This window comes from Aquila chrysaetos, chromosome 9, assembly GCF_900496995.4.
Source record: "Aquila chrysaetos chrysaetos chromosome 9, bAquChr1.4, whole genome shotgun sequence".
In the NCBI taxonomy this organism is placed as follows: Eukaryota; Metazoa; Chordata; class Aves; order Accipitriformes; family Accipitridae; genus Aquila; species Aquila chrysaetos.
The window spans coordinates 18,476,695-18,499,787 of record NC_044012.1 but is presented as its reverse complement, the minus strand read 5'-3'; the positions used below and the strand labels follow the sequence as shown (position 1 = coordinate 18,499,787).

Genomic DNA, 23,093 nt, shown 5'->3' with positions numbered 1-23,093 from the left:
CTATTACTTTTGAAACTAGCAGCAAAGAGCCTAAATCTGCTGTTTTGTTGGAAAAAGCCAACTAATGCTGTGATTCAATTACAGTATTTTACATTTAACAAGAAAATGTAGAAGATGAAAAGCAAAGAAAAAAGTTGAGAAAACAGTCCTGTATCCTAGTTTTTAACAGTAGGATTTCTTAAAGAAACCAGTGGGACTTTTTTTTGTTTTATTCAATATTTTTGCAAATTTTCTGAGTTTTCAAGACTGATTCATCTGTTGTCTTACCCATCTTTTACCCTCCGCAGTAGATTCTTAAGTTTTGATACTGTAAATTCACAATTCCTTTAGCATAATGACCACCAGTAGAACTGACCCATGAATATATACATGTTTTATAAACACGTGTATCAAGTGTGTCCTACATGAAAGCAAATAAAAGATCAGTAATGGAATAATGGTCTGAAAAGCCTTGACTCTAAAACTATAATTGCCTGGTAACCTCTCCTTTCTCTACTGTCATTCCTCTGAGAGGCAAAGTCAGTCACTGTAAGGTTGCATTAATGAAGATACCACTTAGAGGAGAAGAGAAAAAAAAAAGGTGAGAAATAATAATAATCCTAATTATATATATTTTTTAATCCTTTTAAAAGCATCATAACTTTTCAGACTAAGATACAGCCAGGACTTGTATTGGCCTTTTCATTGAGCACCTACATAAACACAATATAGAATTAATTTCGTGTTACTTCATCCCTGCTTCCTTGGGGATAGATGTATTACCATAGTACATGTAATACCTTGGTGCTCCTTCCTCTTCCTGGTAAGAGGAGACAGAAATATAAAGCTTAGCTGCTGAAAGATTTTCATATACTCTATCACCTCAAGGAATTCTGGTTAGTACAACCTTTGTGTACTTGGTACTACACAGCATCAGCATAAATTGGTTTGTACAGGCTAATCTTAAAATAATTTCCATCTAAATCTTCCATCAACAACATAACCAATCATTAGTTTTGAGCAAAGGAGTGAATTCAGTGGTTCCACTACTGCAAATGACTTCAGCACAGAAACTCCTATTTCATAAAATGGCAGCTTGACATTGGACAGAATAGGAGAACAATCAGTAAAGGATGACAATGAGTAAACTTACTCTGCCATGTGTCTGAATTACAAGGAAAGTCTTATAATTCACTTATCCAAGCTGACTCCCACCACAACATTGACAAAACAATTGACCTTCTAGCTAGCTAGTGAAGCTTTAATCCATTAGTACGTGGCACACAGCTTGAAGATCGAGCTAAAATATAATTATTAGCAGCGTAAATATGCACGTGTATATACACAAACACATAAAAATAAAATAATCACTTCGGTTTATTACACAATTATATTGATTCCTAGGCAGCTAGACAACATGAACTGATGCACTATTCCCAGCTATTAAGAGTGCACTTTGCAGAACAGTGCATGCTAAGCATGAAGTCATATTCGTCTTGAACATAGCTCCACTGATGCCATTGCTATTCACAAGCAAGAATCTGTCCTGTTCTCATCATTCCCTTAATCATTCTATTGTATTACAGACATTCAAAATGAGTCCTAGGAAAAGAGATGGCATTAGTCTGATTGTGATAAACAATCACATTATTTTACAGGAATAATCTACAAGATTTGCTACACTTAAACTTTATATTACAGTCTCTGCTGTGAGAATTATATAGAGTTCAGATTCTCCAGCAGTCCAAGGAGAACTGCCAAAACCTGATGTTAACTAGAGACATTCAAGAAAAGTCAGTAATTATCTTCTTACTGCAGAATAGTAAACATTATATTATGTCTACAGCTTCAGTATTATTAAGCAGAAGCATGTGTAGTAAGAAATGAAAAGTGCAAAAAAGATTCACTCAAAAGCTCCTCAGTGCTACAAGTGGGAACTGCCAGGAGACAACTGGGGTCAGCCACAACACAGTAAGCTCTTTCTGTTATACTTAGATGGATAGAACCTGCCCATCTGAAAAAAAAAAAAAACCCAAACCCCACATTAAAAAACCTTAGATGTGGCCCAAATTCTACAATTTCACAGTAGGGGAGAGGCAGAAATTTGTTAGGTTCCTTCAACTACAGAATGTTTGCTCCCTAGGACATAGACAGTAAGTAACTCTTTTTCAGTTACAGTAAAAATCATGGCCTCATTTTATTGATGAGGAATTTAAGATCAGAAATAGTTTGCAATCTAAAACCAAAGTAAGACCTCAACATTCTGATCTCCACACTGATTTTGAAAGCCACATTTAAGTTACTTGCACAAGTTAAACAGAGGGTCAGTGAAAGAATTAGCATCTAATCCATCAGACCATAACGCTTTCCATGGCAAGTACTAAAGCAAATTTTTATTTCCTTATATATAAAGTGAGAGCTATAAATTTGATCAAAGATGAAGTAACTGTTAAAAAATAGATTGCAAAAATACTATTCACCCTTGATCTTGTTAGGAATTTGAAGGACTGATGATCAGATAGGAACGAAAAAGTATCAATGCAACAATGGCAGCTTTTTGGAAGAAGTCACCTCCTTCACTTACAAAAGCCATTTGGAAAGTAAAACAGCTGTATTCTATTTTATAGTGGTTACATAGCCACTAAAATACAATAGCAATAAAACCACGTTTAGCAATCCTAGTTGTACTCTACAAAAAAAAAAAATTACAGCAATGTAGATGGTGACATTTTAGTCACACTGCCATTTGCTTTCACTTTCATTTGAAATCACAACTTCCCCTACTTTGTAGCAATCAGTAAAAATTATTCCTGCCAAACCACTGTAATTCACAGTTTCAACACCAAACCAAATCTGTTTTTTGTATCTATGTAGCATGTGCATAAACATACACACACAAATGTACAAATGCATAGGCTCTATATCTGATCACTCCTATGATTGCATAAATGAGAATTAGAAACCACTTTAACTATAGTTAATAATTAATCAAGTTTTATATAACATATAGATACACAAATTTCAAAAACACCGAAGAATTCCTTTTCATGAAGTGTTATTCTCAGTGTACAAAAATGGACTTTTATTCAGTTTTTCTACTAGGAAATGGATTTCTAAGAACACAAAAGGCTTTGCAAAGAATAATTGGACTAGTAAAACAATAGCACAATACTACTACACTATTTCCACAGCAAATAAGCCTTGATAAACACAGTGTTGATAAAAAGATGTTTCGTTATTCCAGTACATGTCCTCCAACATTCTGGGGAAAAACGGTGGAAACAGCGCACAATTTTATACAATCTACAATAGCCCTATCATACTGATTCTGCTTTCACTGAAATCAGTCACATAGCTCCCATTAACAATAAAACGGCAAAACCAGGTTCTAAAATATCCTTCCAGGACTGACACTGGATTCACAGGGATGCAGCAGGAACTATAATCTGAGCTCTTCCCTCTCTGCCACACACTGGGTGACTTGCATTACTACCAAATATAGTCTAACGCTCTCTAAACTCTTCTCCCACGTTGTTCCTGCTGCCAAGAACTGCAAGCACTTGCCCCCAGCACTCACTCCCTATGAACACCTTTTCTCTAGATATAACTTTATATGATTCAGAAGTTACATAAAGAAATTAATTAGAAGATCATCACAGTTAAAACCCCCGACATACCTGTGTATGTATTTGTGTGTAGAAGCATGTACATACACATACAGTCACACTATGGACCAGCTCTGATAGTCTATCCACTATGAGAAAACTTTTACATGTGATGGAGAATCCTGTTTAAGCCACAGTGCTCAGCTCAGACAGAGATCCGTCTACAGAATTCAAAGACAAGATTGAGGCATAACCTATATGCACAATTTTGATTTCTGCTGATTGTGTGTTATATGTATTTATGTTTTAAATACTGACACAGAGCTCATCACATTTTACATGCAAGTACATGTATATACTACACACAATCATACACATCCTATAGTACAAAAACATAGTGAAGAGAACAGAAAGAAGCCCTATTATGGTAAGAGTTAAGCACAAGACAACAGAATTCTAGTCACCCAAAACCGAAGCTCCCAAGATACAGTTGTGTGCACAAGAACACCTACGAATGTCAAACTTGTAACTCAGGTGCAAATCCACCTAGAAGGGAACACAAAAATGGGACAGCATGCCCACCTCCTTTGCACCATCTGGTGCAGCACACACTACCCGCCACACGACATGCACAGCTGCACAAGCCACCCATGGTCCTTCCATTTGTGCTGTCAGAAACACATCTCACTTTCCTATAGGACATAAATTGTCCTAAACTTTTCCTGGCTTATGCCAGTTTACATGATAACCTTAATGTTTTCAGCATAATTCTCACAGTATGCTGTATGAGTTGGAAGACTGCCCTTTTGACAATTCCAGTTTATAACAGAAATGTTATAGTGGTTCATATCAACACAGCTTAGATCTCAACCAGCCCACATAAGGGTTAAAAATAGAAAGTGCTATCCACTGGTTTGCTCTGATGTTCCTGTAGATATTGTCACTGGATGTATCCTCAGTAGAATTCTATTCAACACCTCTGTCTTTAAGTACAAAGCTGTAGGCTGTAGCAGCTTTAGGAAACATAAGTATCCTTTTTTCTGCTGCACAGTATCTGTGTGTGAAATTCTCTAAAGGGGTTTAAGTATTTACCCTGAACACTATCAGACAGTTTCTAAAATTTTCCTTATCCTGTTGCAAAAACACTTCAAAGAGAATCATAAACACAGTCCTTTGTGCTTTCAGCACACACTTATGTTTTGGAAGCTTAAGTCTGAATTCCCTCAGAATTGTAAATATTTTTTCTGAAAGATGTGCAATACAACTAGATTTTTTTTTTTTTTTTTTTTTAAAGATTGGTCGTGATTCTACTACACACAATGCTGAATCCTTTTTCCCATTTCTGACAGCTAAAAATATTGGGGTTAAGGAAATTAGTGCCAAAAAAATTAAAAAAAAAAAAAAAAAAAAAAAAAGAAAAAGAAGTCTTCAGGATCAGGTTTTGTTGTTGTTATTGCTGTTGAAGATAAAAGGTACATTTCCAGAAACATCTGACTCCTAGTATACATAAAACATAACCTGCCAAAAATACATTTATTCAAAGGGTCTGGCCTAAACAGATAAGAAGAGCCCCAAAAGACAAGAAATATGGCTAAAATTTGGGTCTTTGAGCTGCCATGTTGTGCCAACATTTCACAGCTCATTAGGCAAACATGATCACCCATCACTGCATGGCCCTCCAATAACGGAGTATGACACTGCAATATCTAAGCACAACAAGAAAGCTAGAAAAGAAATTAAAATAATACCTCAGAATTTCTTGAATTTTCGCTGACAAGGTCAAACCAATTCAAATATCAGTTAAGTTGCTCTGCATTTTCTGAAAAAAGCTAAACAACCAACCAGCCTGTTTGTAATCCCATTATCTTTTTTTTTTTTTTTAAATATAATTGGTTAGCTGTTTAAAGTGCCAAAGTCTACAAAAGCTAGGATTCCTTTTAAAAGTATATTTTGTCTTATAGCTTTTCATAGTTATTCTGGAACTCAGATACCCTGATTTAAATACATATTTAAACCATTGTTTTAATTTGGAAAAGAAAAAAAAAATTATGGCCCTGGGCTGAGATTTTGTAGCTCAAGTTTCAGCCTAGCCTCAATTCTAACTGTCAGGCTGTAAGCCCCTGAAGTAGTGGCTTATAGCTGAAACTGTGACATACTTCATATGTAGCAATAGTAGCAAATAATGAAATAGACCTCAAAAAGGAAAGAAAAATAATTTTACAAGAAAATAGCCTTGCTCTATGATTTCAATTTAGTTGTATAAACTGATAAAAGCATACTGTTGAGAATAACAGTAATAAAACATGACTTGTAAATAGTTTTTAAATTTTTTACTAATCAAGGTGAAAGTTGTACAGAAAGATACCAGTTTGCGTGAAATGCCACTTTGCGCATTATAACTACACAGAGTGTGCACACTTCTGCTTTTACACTACATTTATAAATTAAAAGGTGTGCTGTGTTTCATTATCATCAGCTGTATTTTAGGATGCCAAAAAGTGAAACAAATGGTGTAACAATTACTTGTTTCAGTTATATCATTAAAACTTAGTTCTTTAAGATCTATGTTTCATTCCTTTAAGTAGACCCTTTATTGTAGGCAAACAGTTATGCTGTATATAACTCCAAATCAGCCATACTTTTCTCTACATTTTAGTTCTACAATTTTTTTCATCTTGCCAAATTCCTGCATAAATACGTGGCATTAAATGGAGCCTGGCCTACCTAACATAATTATATATGTTGTGATTCTATACTGCAGTGACACTGATACATTTTAATAATCCCAGTCTTGGCTCTTACCCACTAAAGTCAATAAAGGTTATTAAGGCCAACTGCCATATAAATACATTGCTACATTGCTAAATGGACTGTCAAAGCAGGAAATACAATTCACACCATATAGCACTACTAGCGTCTTCATTTATTTTATTATTTTTCTTAAAAGGACCTCTAGATATGTTAAAAAAGTCTTCAAAGATTTGATAGTTAAGTATAATCACGTATGTTTATTTTTCATTCCACAAACAAAAACCATTTCATTGATTTACATTTTACTTATTCAAATGTGAATCAGCCTAAAACAAAATAAACAAAAAGACTGTAGGACTTCTGCAGTTCTTACTGATTTGGCATGGTGTTTAAAGATTTTCATAGCTAAAATAAATGTCAGATTGCAAGGTTTGCATGATATCAGACCCTGAGAGACAAATTGTCTCTCCACTGAATCTCAGAACAGCTACAGCAAGACTTCCTTGCATCACATGAGATTTCAGCTTTTCAGACTTCTCTTTACCCAGAAAGCAAAGCTTGTACAGTCTTTTTTTCAAATGGTAACTCTCCCTTTGAATGCAGCAAGCATTTTTCCTGATGTTGCAGATGATAACGTGTTAATCTTGGATGACTTTTAAAAAAAAAAAAAAAAAAAACTCAAACATTTGAATAGCCTTCATATTTTCAAGGGAGGGGGAAAAAGAGAAGATCGGTTGAACTGCTTTGGATTTAATGGTTCAGAAATTCATGAGGTAATATTGTGGGAAATGTGATGTTTTATCAGAATGTCATTCAAATGAAAGGTTTAACATTTACATCACAAGAGCAAGCTCTAAGTAAAACTATCCTCAGGGAAAGAAATGCCAGGAATAAACATTATGATAAAATTGTGTGCTTGCTATAATGTACAGAAATATTAAATAATGCCCAAAGGTTTGAAGACACTGGGTTAAACTTCCTGCGGTATTGTACTCTGCTGTGACATTGGAGTAATTACAATTAGCAGGATCAGAAATTATTTTGGAAACTTTCTTTGCTTCTTTATAACTGCTTTACTAAACAAGGGGGAAAAAAAGGCACAAGACTGACTTTTGTATCACTCTAGACACATATATAAAAGAATGTACATCAAGAGTTGGTCAGCTCACACAAAAGTAAGAAAAATTCGTTGCTTAAGTATTTTCTTTTAAGCAACAATATTCTTCTGAGACAAGACCAACAATTCTAAGACATTTTTACCTTCAGCATTTTGACACTTCTTTTTATTTTTAAGAATCATTCAGCTAAAATTATAAATTTGGAGAAAAAACATCTACTGTAGACTACTGGGTACCTTCAGAAATACCTTTTTGATTTAACTTAATGCTGTGGAAGCTAAGCATGCACCAAAACACTACACTTTTTATGTTAAATTGCTGTTGAATTTGTTAACCCACAATTGATTTCCTGTGTTATGGAATCTTAGAGATTACAGCTAACTTGAAGCAACAGGGATAATTCTTGATGTTAATGCTACATTTCTATGTATTTTCATTAAGTCAGCCCCTGTTGTTGCATTAAAACTGCGGCTCAACATTGCCCCCTACTGTCATTTTGTGAAACACTAAAGGACAAAACGTAGGTTAAATCCAAAAAAACCCACCTACCTCCAAGTCCCAAATACAGTAAGCATCAAATTTACTTAGAGACTCAACAAAACAGACATTCTCAATTAACATTCTCTTCTGTCTCCTTCAATAGCTGAAATTAATTGTGATTAATATGTTATAAGTCATAAAACATTAAAGCAATTTTTAAAATTTAAATTAGAAGCAGCTTCTGTCTTGGCCCAACCTTCAGTTTGCTGATAAATATCATCCTGAGGGCCTGTTGAAAGGAGATACACTGACGCCACCATGTTTCTAATTAGAGACACATGGTAATGTCACACCAACTGCAGAAAACCTAACCCTTGAGAATTCCTGAGTTTGCTGGTTTTCCATGTTCTCAACACACAATGGATATAAAATAACAATCAAACATTCTTGTCTCTACCTCATCTAAGCCTGTGTTACAAGAAAGTAAGTTGTCATTTGAAAGAAAAACAAACCAAAAGATTTTTTTAAAATTACAAAGGTCATTCACGAATGTGAGCACGTAAGAACACAAAAATGAGGAATAAACCCCACATAAACAAGTTATAAATAATTTCCCTCCTTTTGTAGGAAAGTTTAATGTTCACTGATTCCTTGTGGCAACTGATTTCACAAATGAAAGTTCCACTTTTCCACACTTATTTTCCAAGTCTGAAACCAGCCATTGCTGGAAAAGTTTACAATACGTTTGAGCTGGTTAGTGAGTCACATTTCCCCCAAAACTCAAGAGCGTATTCTTGTCGCACCATACCTCCAAAGATTCAAAACCACCTCTACTACCAATCATATTCAGCATCCTCAGTTACATTACAAACTTTTCCAAGTCAACTACGAGCAAATTAAGGCTTTTGCTGTGACCAGCAGAAACGACTGAGAAGCAGCTTCTAAGGCAGACATAAGGATATGAGTAAGGCACGTTTGTCAATACAGTTCCTTCTGTGTACAGATCTAGAAGCAGGCATGCTCACAAATGTATCAAACCCTTACACTAGCAAAGTATCCCAACTCATTCTTTACTTGGACAGCAACAACAAGCAGGCTAACAGTGCTTGTCACTGAGTCCGTTTTCAAGGAAAGCAGGGATGTACTTTCAAGTATACAGGAACCAGCATCACTACAATTATTCAAGAAACTAATCTCCTCTTGTTGGTTCTAGCTATGGTGTTAAGTGTGCAGGTGGACTACAGACAGATAGTTGTACCTCCAGATCATCAGATTTTACTCTCAACTTTCCTCAGATACATTCACCATTGTTGTCATTGGCAGAGTTGCCCATCTTGGTGTTGTACGAAAAAGTTGACAATGCAGAGTTTCAGGTACCAATCAGTGTAATGTAATATATATGACTGTCATCTTATGAGGCTGTCAAACTTTACAAACAAGCAAAGTCAGGAAGTAAGTAAAATCTTGGTTTTTTGGATCTTATTTTGTTCACATTTCTTCTGGCTACTGGGGAGAAAACTAAGAGGAAGCAGTGAAGGCTGACATTGATTCTAGTTTTCATATGTTCTGAATAAAGTTTAAAACCCATTACTACAGCACAATTAAAAACTTAATTGTGAGTGCTCTCAGAATTAAGCTCTAGAGGCTTTAGACTATAAAACTAGCACTTACCATAACCTCCATTTTTCTCCAGAATTCTTCCAATTTAGCCATAGGCTTAAGCCACCAATCAGTGCACTTCAAATACCGCTTGCCTTGAAACCAAAACTGCCTAAGCCACTCAAATTCAACCTGCAAGGTAAAAACATACAGTAGCATAAACATATATGTTCCTTATTTGGGGCAGGAATAAGGTATTGCATGAATCCAGCTATACCTGAACAATCCCCTAGAAAAGGAGGTTACCAAAGTACTCATTTCTAAATGCACCCTTACACCCAGCTGTTTATTTTATTTCTATTCCACATGAATTTGGGACCTGAGCTACTCCCTTCAAATCTAGAGAGGTGCAAAACCCAACTTTTTTCTTTACATGTGGTATGTGTACAAAGAATACTAAAACTTCAGGTTTACTCACAATTCAGCCAAATACGGACCAATTCTGGCTTATTTTGATTAACATTGTGGATTTCAAAATATTTCAGTCATATAAAAAAGATTGAAAAAACTTGCAGTAATAAAATTGCTAGAATGCAGCCTAGTCAATTGCTACGGAATGAGAGTGTAGCATTACAAAGAATCAGAATTTCTCATACGTTACCAAACAATCTGATTACAGATAGGCTACCAGTAACTTTGGGATTGACTGGATCTCCATCTGGGACGGGCGATTGCTCTGCTCAGGCAGGGGTGCAGGGCAGAAGGGGTGTCCCACAGCTGCTCCTGCTCCCTCTGCTGGGTCTGCCATCACAGCAAAACCTGCTAACACACAACCCGCACATCCCCGGGGTGAAAAAAGCAGGTTTCAGCTTTTTTGGGGCATCTGAAGTAACAGGTTTTTTCTATGACAAAGCTTGTGTGGAAACCGTGCTTTACGAAGAAAACAAATTCCTCACTGAAGCAATAAAAATTCGATCAGGAGCAAGCTAATACTTTTATTTGGAATATGAAACACAGCAAGTGATGTAATACTTTACTTTGGGTTTTTTTTTTTTTTAATGTTGATGGGCCATCCACATATGACGTTAAGACAAGAGAAATATTAGCTTACTAAAACATAGTACAAATATATAACTCATCAAATATTCTTTAAGCAAAATAATTCCATTTATCCTAATTTCCAGTGAGCCTTTTTTCCTTTAATAGTAATCCATAGTTCTGCTCTTTGGAATTCTGTATTTATCTTTGTTGTGGTAGTTATGTTTCACACTGAGTTCAAAGCTCCTTTAATCATTATTTGTACCACAAAGAAGTTTTTGTTTATCCCTGCTCAGCTCCGATAATGCAAATAAAGACAACCTGCCAAGGTGAAAGAATAAAGAAAACTGCCCAAAGCTGTCACCTAATGCTTTCTTTCCTGCAAGGGTGAACAGAATGGCTGCAGAAATCTGAAAGTATTCCAGTTAACATTAACTAAATGTTTGGTCAATACATGTTAAAGGCTATAATAAAAGATACTTAAAAATTTGAAGTGTATGAAAAGAATATTAAAGCAACTTCGTTGGTAAAATATAACAACATGATTAGTTGGCAGACATAGATCTTAAAATATTTTCAAAAAACCCTGACTGTTAGCCTAGTGACTTTTTTAGCACAAAAGTTTGATGACATCCATCCTAAAAAAAGCTGAAGGAAAGTTTGCTTCCTCTACAGTATTAACGAGGTATGAAGGATCAAGTTATGGTTTGTTAAAAAAATCCGTATACACAGTTTTGGGAAGGCTGAGCATATCGACTGTTCAACTGGAGTTTTAAGCGCACTAGATACTTTTTTTCTCCCCCCACTTCTTTTTGGTTTTGCTGGCCTCTACCACAAAAGGGCTGTAACACATGATGTCTGGCAAACGTTTCATGAAATGAATCACACGAAGCCGTTAATCAATGAAAAAATTTTTTTTAAAAATTAAAATCGATGTTACAATATGGCTCATCATATTTCAGTCAATCTGATTTTTGACTAGTCATATTGATTTGTTACATTAATCTACGTAATTTCAGTCTAATTCAAGTCTGACATCTTGGCCAAATTTTAAATGTATGTTGATCCTATACAGAGTATACAACTTGACAAGGAAGAGCTGCTTTTCAGGTGCAAGAGGTAAAGTTTAGCAACAGGCTAGTTAATTTTCTGCAGGATTAGCTGGTCTCATCAGAGGTCAGTGTACCAAATTGCAACATGTGGCTGTTTAATGATGTCGACTACCATTTCCTAGGGCTCTCAAACTCAGGTCCACGTTCATCTCATAATGTCTCAGTTCAGCTCTAAACTGAGTTAATAAAATGGAGGTTGGGGAGAAAAACAACGTTTCACCCACCAACTTAGCCATCAAGCTGCTTGACAAGTGACTGCTCTGAACTATCACCTCTGAACAGATAACTGTTGATTCTGGAAAAAAAACAAACATCCCCTCCATGAGGCAATGGTGACAAGATTTCTCTATCACTCTATCCTTGTTTTAGATATATGCAAGCATAAACACTTAGTTTTGCTAAAATCTCCAGAGATTCCAGTTATGCTAAGTTTGTTTGGTATTTTTAACACATGAACACTTTTTACACCACATCCATTACCAAGTACATACTTTAACAAGAACACATGCCATCTGCTTTCCAAGCTCTCTTAAAAGCTATACGTCCTCCTGCTTTCATTGAACTCTATTCAGGAATATCTTTTCCTGTAGCAGGAAGGCACTTTATTGGCTTGCCTCCTTCTGCAAACAGGAGGAGCTGGACCAGGAAAAAAGCCACAACAGTAAATACTGGAGAGAGACAAAAAACTCAATTCTAGCCTTAGTGGAACTGAAGTTACAGAACATTCATCTTCTGTGACAAAAGTCTCAGGTTAACAGCTCTTGCCGAGGATTTTGTAACAGAGTTTTAATTTGGAGACTCGCATGTATCAGAGCTAACTTTAGTTATCATTAGAAAGCATTTTACGTGACTGAACAGGACAAAGCTTAACATATAAAAATATATATGCTGAGTGTTTGAGGAACAATTTTAATCTCCTAATTAATTTTCACTTATGACTTACATCTGTGCAAGTAAGCTCAGAATCAGGCCTCGTATGTCTAACCAACATATTTTCAAGTTGTCCTTTAAACAATGATTAAAGGCCAATTTTAGGTTATAGTCAATACTGGGTAGTAAAAGGCCAACAGTAGCATTTGACATTTTGTGAGGCAGTGCTCCTCAGTCAATTATTCAAAAGTATTGGTTATTAAATGCCACACATGTAGGTGATCTATATTTTCTCTCTGCCGTACTAGCCAGTCACCAACCATGCTGTCAGCTCACTGTGATGTGCTAAAACATATTAACCTTCCTTTGGCTGCGCACACTGCTACCCTTTCTCAGCAGTGACCTCAGTGTCTAACACCATATACCTTCAACTTAGCTAGCCTAGGCTTTTCTACATCCCTGTGCATTCACCACACTTAAATTTATCTACTGCTGCCATAAAAATAGATTTGCTGTAGGCAAAAGTCACTGCACCTCACAAGCAAAAGAGCAACCAATTCAGTCTCAAGTTTTAATCATGGTAATTAGGATTTGATAATCATGGCTAAGTAAAAACCCTGATGAGGACAAAACCCTACCTTAGCAAACTTAAGTACTTACTTTGAAACCTGCTACACTTTCAACACAATCCGTAGATGCTAAAAAAACTTCCTCTAGTGTTTTACTTCACAGAGAATATCCAATTATTAGTTTGGTGTTGGCAAATAAAGAAGCCTTGAAACTACCTCACACAACGTGAACTATTACCAGATTTTGCATTACTCAGAGCAAGGAAAACAAATTTTCTTTGAAATGTGAAAAATAGGCTGGCGATGAACTTTTCTGCAGATTTATTTTTATATGTATGAGCATTTACATCATCTGTCCAGCAGTGTTTTATTACTTTAAAAAGCATTTACTTGCCAATGGGTTTCCCCAGGTCCCCTGTAGCTCTGTTTGGGACATACCCAGCAGCTGTGCATATTTTGGAAAGCCAAGTGTGATTCAGTAGGGGCAAGAGTTTCACATTTGGTGAACTCTGCAAGATCATTTACTTCAGGATAAATTATTACTGGCCAAACAGCAATCTGATTGCTTAAAGGGGTAACTTCAATCTCTAACACTATGCATGCGTTGTTAGGCTACTGTATTTCACAGCTGTCCAGGTAATTACTTCTGTCCACCTTGCTACACCCTGTTCACTAGATACCCTGACGTTTAAGTATTTGTTCAGACTTCAAGCCCATAAGCTACTCAGAGAAACAGCACATGAACACCCTTAATTAAGGTTATCTTTACTTACAACTACAAAGTACATACTGGGAGTGAAGTGACTCACACATCTAACAAACAGCACATACCTTGCAATTACTCAGATATTCCTTTGAAGGCTGTTTTAGTGAGGGAGACCATGACAACAAAGCTATGTCTTAAGAAATATTAAACTTATACTTGGCTGCCCACTACAGATGCTGAAAACCTCAGGTTAGCATCTCACTTTTTTGGCAGGAATACCTCTGTCAAGACATACAAGACAGGGGTCTGACAAATGAACTCTGGGAAATCTAACATCAGTAAAGACATCCCCCAGATACTCATCCATACCTCTTTTAGAGGTTTCTCTGCCCACCACAAAAATGGAAAAAACTAAGTCTCCACCTACGCTTCAGATCTTCAGTTCAAACCCACTTTATCAGCACAGCAAGTCAATTTTCCTGTCCAGGAATACAAAAGTGAAGGCACAGAATCATACCTCATTCTTTCAGACTTGCTCTTAGGCTTTTTCCCTCTAGCAGACACAGATAATTCATCCAGGCCTCATTTGGCAGAGCAGTTAATTTCAGCACAGACTGTGAATCTGTGGTAAACTACTATATTGTAGCTTAGTCACACATAGCCTGATGGTACTCTGATTGTACTGTTCCAGTTAACAATCTCTGATGACTACTTCAGAGGTGCCAGCAAGAGGGGTAAGAAAAACAAACCCGTAGCATTTCAGGAAGGTAAAAAAATCTAGAACAATGGCTGCATCTAGTTATCTGAGTTAAACCCTGCAAAGAAGTTCAGCTATGATAATATTTGAAAATAAAATACAACTATATCACCACCACTAGAGACGAGAAAACTACCTAATTTCAAGCTCATGATGTCTGGTCCAGAGGAATAGAAAAAAATTCACAGGGAGGTTTAGAACTAGCACAGAAAGCTGTATATCGGACAAAAATACACAAGCAAAATTGGGTGGCAGTTCTTCATTAATTCTATGTTTGGCTTTTTGTGCAGTGTTGTTTTTTGTATTTAAATACTAACAAACTAAGGAAAAACAAAGAGTCACCAAATCCTGACCACACCAATCAAATGAAAAACTCATTTTCATCAGTAAACAGTTTCTTTAAAGAAACAAAACATGTTCTTGTTCTTCACCTGCCTAAGAAAATTTGAACCTAAAACCTGTATTAGTGCCTGAAAATATAAAGATTTATCATACAGTGAGTAAAAGAAGGTAGGAAGCTTTTATATGCAGAAAAAGTTGCATTAGCCTCACAGACCTGTACGTTTTCACTTCAGTGACGTTCAAAAAAGAAATGTGCATTTACCACAGTGATAAGCCACTAGCAATTTTGTCTACTTGTGCAGCAAATAAATGAAATCTAAGTAACACTTCAACATATGGAATTTATCCTTCAAGTGAAGAGGTGACCTTCGGACAAAAAAAATTAAAAAAAAAAAAAAAAAAGAAAAGAAAAAAAAAAGGGGGAGTGGGTATTCTCTTTTCAAATGAAATATAGATCCAATGTGTCTACTAAGTCTAAGTGCACAATATGTACAAGTTAAACAATGATTTCTGTTACAGTATATCCCATATGCGTTAACAGGAAACATCCCTGTATGTCATATAGCAAAATTATTCAGGTGACTGCGAACACCAGGGGCTAGTCTCTCACCTGATGTAAACGGCACATGTCTTTGATGTTAAAGGACCCGTGCAAATTTACACCAGCTGTGCATGTGGCCCTAGCTGTGCAAACCACATATGCGTGTAGTTTTATGAACTGAGCCTGATTAATGTTTTGTAAAACCCTGCATGCATCAGACTTCTTTAAATTGCTCTAGGAGCTGTTTTGCTAAAAGTCAAGGGTGCAAACCTTTTGCCATCACTATACACAATTTTACCAACTGTAAACACAATACAGATAAAAATGCTTTCTACAAAGTTTTAGTAGCAATACATATTATTATATTCCTCAGCAGATATCAATTTAAACAGTTTACACAAATTATAATTTGAGTGAAAATTACCTATGTACTATATGGCTTCTAACAGTGACCATACTTATCTTAGTAGAAATACAGCACAGGTCCTTCAAAATTTCTGAATATCAATGTGTTGTAAAAAACCACTGATACTTAAGCAAAAAGTGATTCAGAAGTTTGTATTAACTGGTTGCTAGAGCTGTTTTTAAAGAGAGATGATGATCAGTGCTTTACAGTTAGGAACAGTTTAAAGCTTTGTTTTAGGTAGGACAGCTCTCCAGAGCAGCTAAAACATCTGTCATTTTAAACTCCTAATGCATAGCCCTGACTACATTTTCTGTAACTTTAAAAAAAGAAAGAAAGAAAGAAAAAAGTACTAAATTTACCATCTTCAGAAACACTACCATTGTAAGAAGACCTAGTCCATTGTGTCACATATTCCTGACTCTACCCACTAACGCAGATTAAGCCAAATTACATTTTTTATGATACTGCCTACTTTTATACCACAGGAAAAATTACCTGTTTCCACAGTTTCCCAAAATACCATCTGATATTTTCAGTTCATTTGTCAAATCAATGTGTTTGTTAACACTCCAGGTCTGTACTTCAAGCAAGAAAGCACTGCCAGCTTCAGTGGAATCCTGCGGAAGTGCATTGCTACACTTGCATATTTTGTAGCACAGAACAACCTGCTTAAATCTGTTCCTCACAATTATTTCCACTGTATTTTCTTCAGAATATACTTTAAAGCATGTACTCACAGTTGTGTCACACCTGGCATTCTGTAAAAACCTGGTTCAACACCTGATGAACAACTGAAAAATTTTACCTGCTCTTTCACTCTCATTTTTTTCCTCTCTCCCTTTTTCTTAGAGAAGCGCTATAGTAGTTTGGTTTGTCCACCATGCTATCAGACTTCGTGTAATATTACTGAAACTACTCTTTTACTCTATCAGCAGAGGGATCTTAAGAAGGAAAAATTAAAACTTCACAGGAATGAAAGAATCAATCCAAGTTAATCTCAATTACTGTACCCAAGTAAAAAAAGTCATAAAAACCACATTTCAAACTTATACAGAGCAATGCCTTGTGAGCAACTGAACACACTTAATTGCCATTAACTCCATGAGCAGACTGCACCTCTCAGAACCTGGCTGAAGTATTTTCAGTGCAGATCATCTCACCTCATTATGTATTTCTTCCACTTGCTTTACAACTGCAGTTTCCAGTGATTTCAAAGATAAAGCCATTGATTCAGAATCAGTCTGTAAATTCTGGAGTGCCAGTTCACATTGTCCAAATATGTATTCCAATGTTCCTCTTGAACACTATAAAGGTACAGTAAAAAATGTATACATAGCCACTTCAGAACATATGTATTCCTCAAATATACTGAAGTATTTGCTTCTGAAATAATCAAAGTAAAGGAGAAGAAGGGATGTATTTCTGTAACTTTATTTCATGATCTTTTAAAAAAAAGTGTAATGCCTGCTGGATTGTGTGTATAGTTATTGACATAAATCATGCAGAAGTCTAATCCATCAAACATCTAGCCAACCAGTACAGCATAGATTGAAAGGACAAAGAAAAGAATTCCTTCTAAATTTACTTTACAAATATGGCACACAAAAACATGAGTATACCTTCCATTGCTTCCCGGCCAGTTTTTGACAGTATTTCAGAATCAGTTAGTTGTATTTGCCCAGTTATATGGGCTCATAGTAACACTAAAATGGAGTTCCATATCCAGTCTGAGAGCTGTTTGCTTACAAGGTATAGAGAATATGAACAAAACAATTTTGCACTTCTGCTCATTTTGTTTTGTTTTCATTAAATTTCCTTCAAAATTAGAAGGAAATCTGTAAAAAACCTTTTGAAACAAAAGAAAGAAGACTTCTACATCTTTTAATTATTTTCAATTAAATATCTGTACCTTCAGTTAAATTTCCAGGAATAATCTTGAATAAGGACCCTCTGGTCTCATATTCTTTGTAAAAAAAATCTCCATACTGTACAACTTGAAGTCACAACAGTTCACAAAAACATAACATAATCACTTAATAGAGAAGCTTTTCATACTGTGAAAATAAGTGTGCATTTTCCTGAAAAAGTAACATAGAGACAGGAGCAGTAGGTCAAAGCACTCTTAAAATGAGAGATAAAAAATACAGAATAATTTGTGTTACAAGATACAGTGTACTTGAACTTTATGTCAAAGCCCAGTTCAAGCAAGCAGAATGTATATTTGTTTGGGAAATAAAGGCACATTTTTAATATTATAACTTATATGTACGTATATGTCCGTGGTCAGTGCTATTGCTTTATTTCCACTCCTACACAAATTAGGAAGAGTAATGGGGGAAAAAAAAGAAGTATATGGATACATGTATCTCTCTTGCTTCAATAGTGGTATATATTGCCTTGCTGAAAGAAGGAAGTGGTAATTGCAATTTTTTAAAATATCTTTTTACAATACAGTCTTCTTATTTTTTTAATATGTTTTTCCATTAGAATACTACATAAACAAAACTACTGATAACACCATGTAAAGGAATAGGGAGGAGAGGTCTAGTTAAAAAAAAAAAAAAAAAAAAAAAAAAGTGTCTTAGCATTTGAGAATACCAGGCTGAAGCCTTGTTACCTCAGAATGACTCTGAGACAACAGACTCTGTATCATTTTTCTGCTTCTTCAATCCTCAGATGCACAGAAGGATCCAATTTAAAGCATACTCATGACTGCTCTTAGTTGTTCCGAACCCCTAAAGGCCATTTTTGCCAGTGGACACTGCTGACATGTTTTGAGTATTTCTATCTTATCATGAATATTGCCTTTCAACTAGGACCGGGATACAAACACAGCAAAGACGTTTTAAAACATTTCAGGTAAAAATACAGTTGTTTCTACATTTCATCAGTAATCCATGAGGTGTGGTGTAGCACATTCTTAATTCATATCTCATCTGCCTAACTGTGAGTTTGGGCAAACTACCAATACAGAAACAAGTGTACCTCAATCAAAATAGCAGTTGTTCAAGTTTGAGTCATAAGCATAACTGTGACCCACAGTTCTGGATAAGACAACATGATGCTACATACAGGGTATCAAGATATTAGTTTTAAGAATGACCAAATAGCAAACCATTTTTGATACTTACATCTGCCACTCTGTGAGTTGAGCTGAATCGAGGTGAAAAACCAGCCAGAACACAGTGCTGATGTGTCATATTGAGATCATCTAGGGACAGATTAGAAAACCTTAAGTATACAGGGAAAAATTATACTTAATAAAACTTATTCTGGCTGAACATGAATTAAAGACATGACATTAAGCATTTAAAGAAAAAGGAGAATTCAGTCAGATAGTACTATCTTCATAGATCTCTAATGTTTAGTAGAGCATGATAACTATTCACTGTCCTAGTGTTACCACGATCTCTATTCATATTAGTTTTCTCCCAGTTTATACAGTTTAGAAGTGGCATTTTCCCACCTCTTATGGGAAAAGTTCAACTAAACAAATTAATTCTTTCAAAGTCAAGGATCACTACAAACAACAGACTACTCTCTTCTTAAAAATCACTAAACAATACTGTACTGACATTTCTTGAAAAAAGAAACAAAGAAAGAAGAAAGACAAAGACATATTATTTCATCTTTTTATCTGAAACTTATCTGAAGTTTTCCCTTCACCTCAGAGCCAAGAAACTGGGAACCTAGAAAGCACAATCTGCTCAAAGACCTGTCTCCAAAGTATTTCCTTTGTGACTTTCTTGTAGCCTGCCAGAGGGCTGTCATGGACTTGAGTTCACAAACTGTCAAACAATGATCCCACAAACCCTGTAGATGGAACCTACTTGGTTGCCATCAGAGTTTCAAAGTTATCATAACTGAAGAATGCTTGAATCCTGACAAACTAGAACTTTTTAGAGGAAACGTATTCTTGTGGAAAAGTTCAGACTAAATCACTGTTATGCTGAAAACCATTCATGAAGTGCTTTCAATTCAAACAGTTTCGGTGTTAAAATTATGTTGCCCTCTCAACCTTAATAAGACATTCAGGAAAATCTGTAAAATCACTCCTGGGTTATAGTTTTGTAAGTTAGCAGAAAGTGACTAAAAAAACCATACAAAACTAGGTGACCTGAAGTGTCACCAAGCAAAAAACCATCATAGACAAAATTAGAAGACAGGAATAGAGACCTACAAGCTAGTTAACTTGGAGTCTGTATTTTCAACAATACCTATTCTTTCAGGGAATTTAGCTTCAGTCATCTTAATACAGCATGATGAGAAATTATCAAGCTTCATCCTTCCATCACATAAATATAATTTCTCTTTAAGAGATCAATATTTGCATACCTGAAACCTGATGTCCCAAATTCCTACTAATTTTTGAAAACGCTCTTCTGACCATAATAACAGACTATCAGATTGAAAAGAACACAGTGTGTGAGGTTTAATGGTATTCTCTTTACTACTGAAAAAAGATACGCTCTAAAACTTTTACTTTACCTTGTAACAAGTCTGCAACTTTAAAACTGAGAAAGTCTAATGAATAAGAATTCAGAAAAATGACTGAATTTACCCTAGTTGTAAGAACAGTGCCTTCTTTTTATGAATTTTATAAGCAACTACTAAAGTTCATACCCAAGACAGCAGATAGCATCATAAACTTGAAAAAAAAACAAACCCAAAAACCCAGAAAAACAATTTATATAAGGAATAGGCAGACAAGTGTTATGAAACAGGATTGAATTCCCACTGAGAAAGTTTAGATGAGAGGCTTATTTTCTATTTGGACAAGGTCTGCAGGTAGGTGAAGTTGAAAAGCTTGAAAAAACACTCCAAAACAAAAAAAAGAACATAGGAAAAAGTGATTTCCTATATAAACATATGAGAGTTAAATTGCATACAGCCAAGTCTTGCAAGGACCACAGAACAGTATTATCTCTGGACATTGCAATATTTAAGTATCACAATCACTTTCAAGAAGAATTGCAACAGAACAGAAACCTAAACACTTCCACCACCCCATTCAGTGCCCGTTCATTGTGGTGTGTTTTATGTAGCAAACAGCATTAAAAGCACTACATTTTGATTTGCACATTTATTCAAACCCTTGGCAAATGTTTCATTGTAGAGCTTGCCCTTGAAATTGCTGTCTCTAATCCTTTATGACTCTTAGAAAGATGCCTGTAATTTTAGAGTTTATTATTCATCTAAAACTGTAATCGTACAAAAATAGTTGAAGCTTCGTGGATCGCAGGTCTCAACGGAAATTTGAAAAATACATTCTAGATCTTAAAAGATTACAGTAGAGATTTGCTTTTCTTTTTCTTCTAAAAAAATATTAATTGAAAAGAAAAAGCATTCTTTGTCAAATTGGCCATTGTCCATTTGGCAGCAAAAGGTTTTATTCAGATACAGAACACTACGTCCAGATTACTGTTTTGGTTTTAGAGTCAAACCAAAACTGTTACCTTCCTTGGACACCCATGTCAAAACTTGGACACCCATGTCAAAAGTACCATAGTCCTCTCGTGGTTTTAGGTAAAATATAATACATATGGAGTTAACATCAGTTTTACATGACTAAACACTGATCGGTGAGGTTTGGAAAAACAAAACACAGCTTCTCCAGTATTAAGCATCACATAAAATACATGCATATAAAAGTAGGAACATATGTATCAGTCCTGCTTTGGAAAACTGCATGCAGGCAAGTTATTTGTCAGACAGTTCTGAATCTGTGGTGAGGTAAGAGCCAACATGGCGTCTTTTCTGCCACAAAACAGTGGGCCCTTATCTTGCCACAAGTTCAGGACAACTATGGCAGGGACATCTCAATTCAGTATTTATTACAAAAACGAAATGCCACAAAACATACGTGAACTGTATAACACATATGAGAAGTGGCTTTTTATTGTAAATCATCATTAACACCAACTTAGCAATGTATTTAGTACAGTTTCAAGAACGGCCACACAATCTCTTCTCCTTAAAATAGTCCTGCCTTCCATATAGATGCTTACAAGATGCATATATCTCTTACATAGCAGTTAGTTAATTAAGAAGTTTTTGAGAATTGGACTACAATTTTCTGCTTACGTGACTGTTCCTCTCCCAAAGCTTTCCCATGTCTGTGAAAAATGCTGCGACTTGCATAGACTATTTTTCTGAAGTTTGATCAGGCTTTTCACTTGTTTATAAATTTTAAAACACTACAAATTACCCAAATTTAAAATAGTAATTCTAGAAAACAATCAAGAAAAACCAATGAAGCTCAATACATACTAGAGTGCTATCCTGACCAAAGAGAATTTTCTCAATCAAAGCCTAATCACACACATTAAAGCTATATGTATTTACCTGTATTAACAGGATACCGTTGTGCCACCAGTCACTGTGCAAGTGTGGATGATTACTTGCACTTCAGCCAGTATAATGCCTAAATCAGTTTCCCCAAACTACTGAGAATATTGTAAAGGGCTTGTTTGTATTCAAAGGAACACAACTTGGTTCGTAACAGACACTTGGTGTTTGAATGCTGGAAAAAATAACTTCATTTTTCTGTCTGAGGTGTCTGTTTCACCTAAGAAACAAGGACACTATTTCCTGCATACAGGTATATGGCAAAATCTGTATTTCTTTTAAATGGATTGGTTTATTCTTCTATTTCTACCACTTTCTGCCTGCCACTTCCCAATGAATCATCTGCCACCTTATGGCCAGATCCCATTGTAGGACTGCTACAGCTGAGGCAAGATTTATTAAAAGAAATTAATCACATGTACGATTGTGTACAGGTGGCCAAAGCCACCTTGGAAACAAAATTATCAACCTGAAGTCTGTTTAAATAATTTGGAGGTCAGATTTTGACTTTACAGATGAAGTACTAAGAAGTCATAAGGAAGTTTAGCAGATGATCCAATTAGTTGCAAATGCATACAATTATTTGATACAGAATTTCCAGCTACAGAAACTTCAGATAACACACCTTGTGCAAAACATAGTTACAAAATGGAGTTTTTGTTTAATACTAATCCCTATTCCTCACACCTGCAGGAAAAATAAAGAAAGAAAAAAACAAAAACCCCAAACCACCACCAAAAACTAAAATCCAAACACCACGAAACTATCCAAGGTACTTGAGTGCTTTAATACATGTATCCATGCAAGGCCTCTGTAAAGTTGATAACTGACACAGAAAAACCTAAGGGTAAGGAGAGGTTAAGGACTTGCCA

The 23,093-nt window shown here is 35.6% G+C and overlaps 1 protein-coding gene across 9 annotated transcripts in view; it reads right to left on the bottom strand.

Moving 5' to 3' along the window:
- The window catches only part of FTO (FTO alpha-ketoglutarate dependent dioxygenase), a 264,962-nt gene that overhangs the window by 172,477 nt on the left and 69,392 nt on the right, over nt 1-23,093 (bottom strand). For 8 of the 9 annotated variants that reach the window (XR_003924864.1, XM_030024320.2, XM_030024326.2 and 5 more), the window contains 3 exons: nt 19,005-19,084; nt 17,034-17,177; nt 9,605-9,724 (listed from right to left, as the gene is read on the bottom strand). Coding sequence is in view for 8 of the 9 variants with exons in the window: in XM_030024320.2 (XP_029880180.1) it covers nt 9,605-9,724; nt 17,034-17,177; nt 19,005-19,084 (344 nt within the window). In the remaining variant the exon portion in view is untranslated. The remainder of the gene's footprint in view (nt 1-9,604; nt 9,725-17,033; nt 17,178-19,004; nt 19,085-23,093) is intronic. The other variant, XM_030024325.2, reaches the window with a different exon arrangement.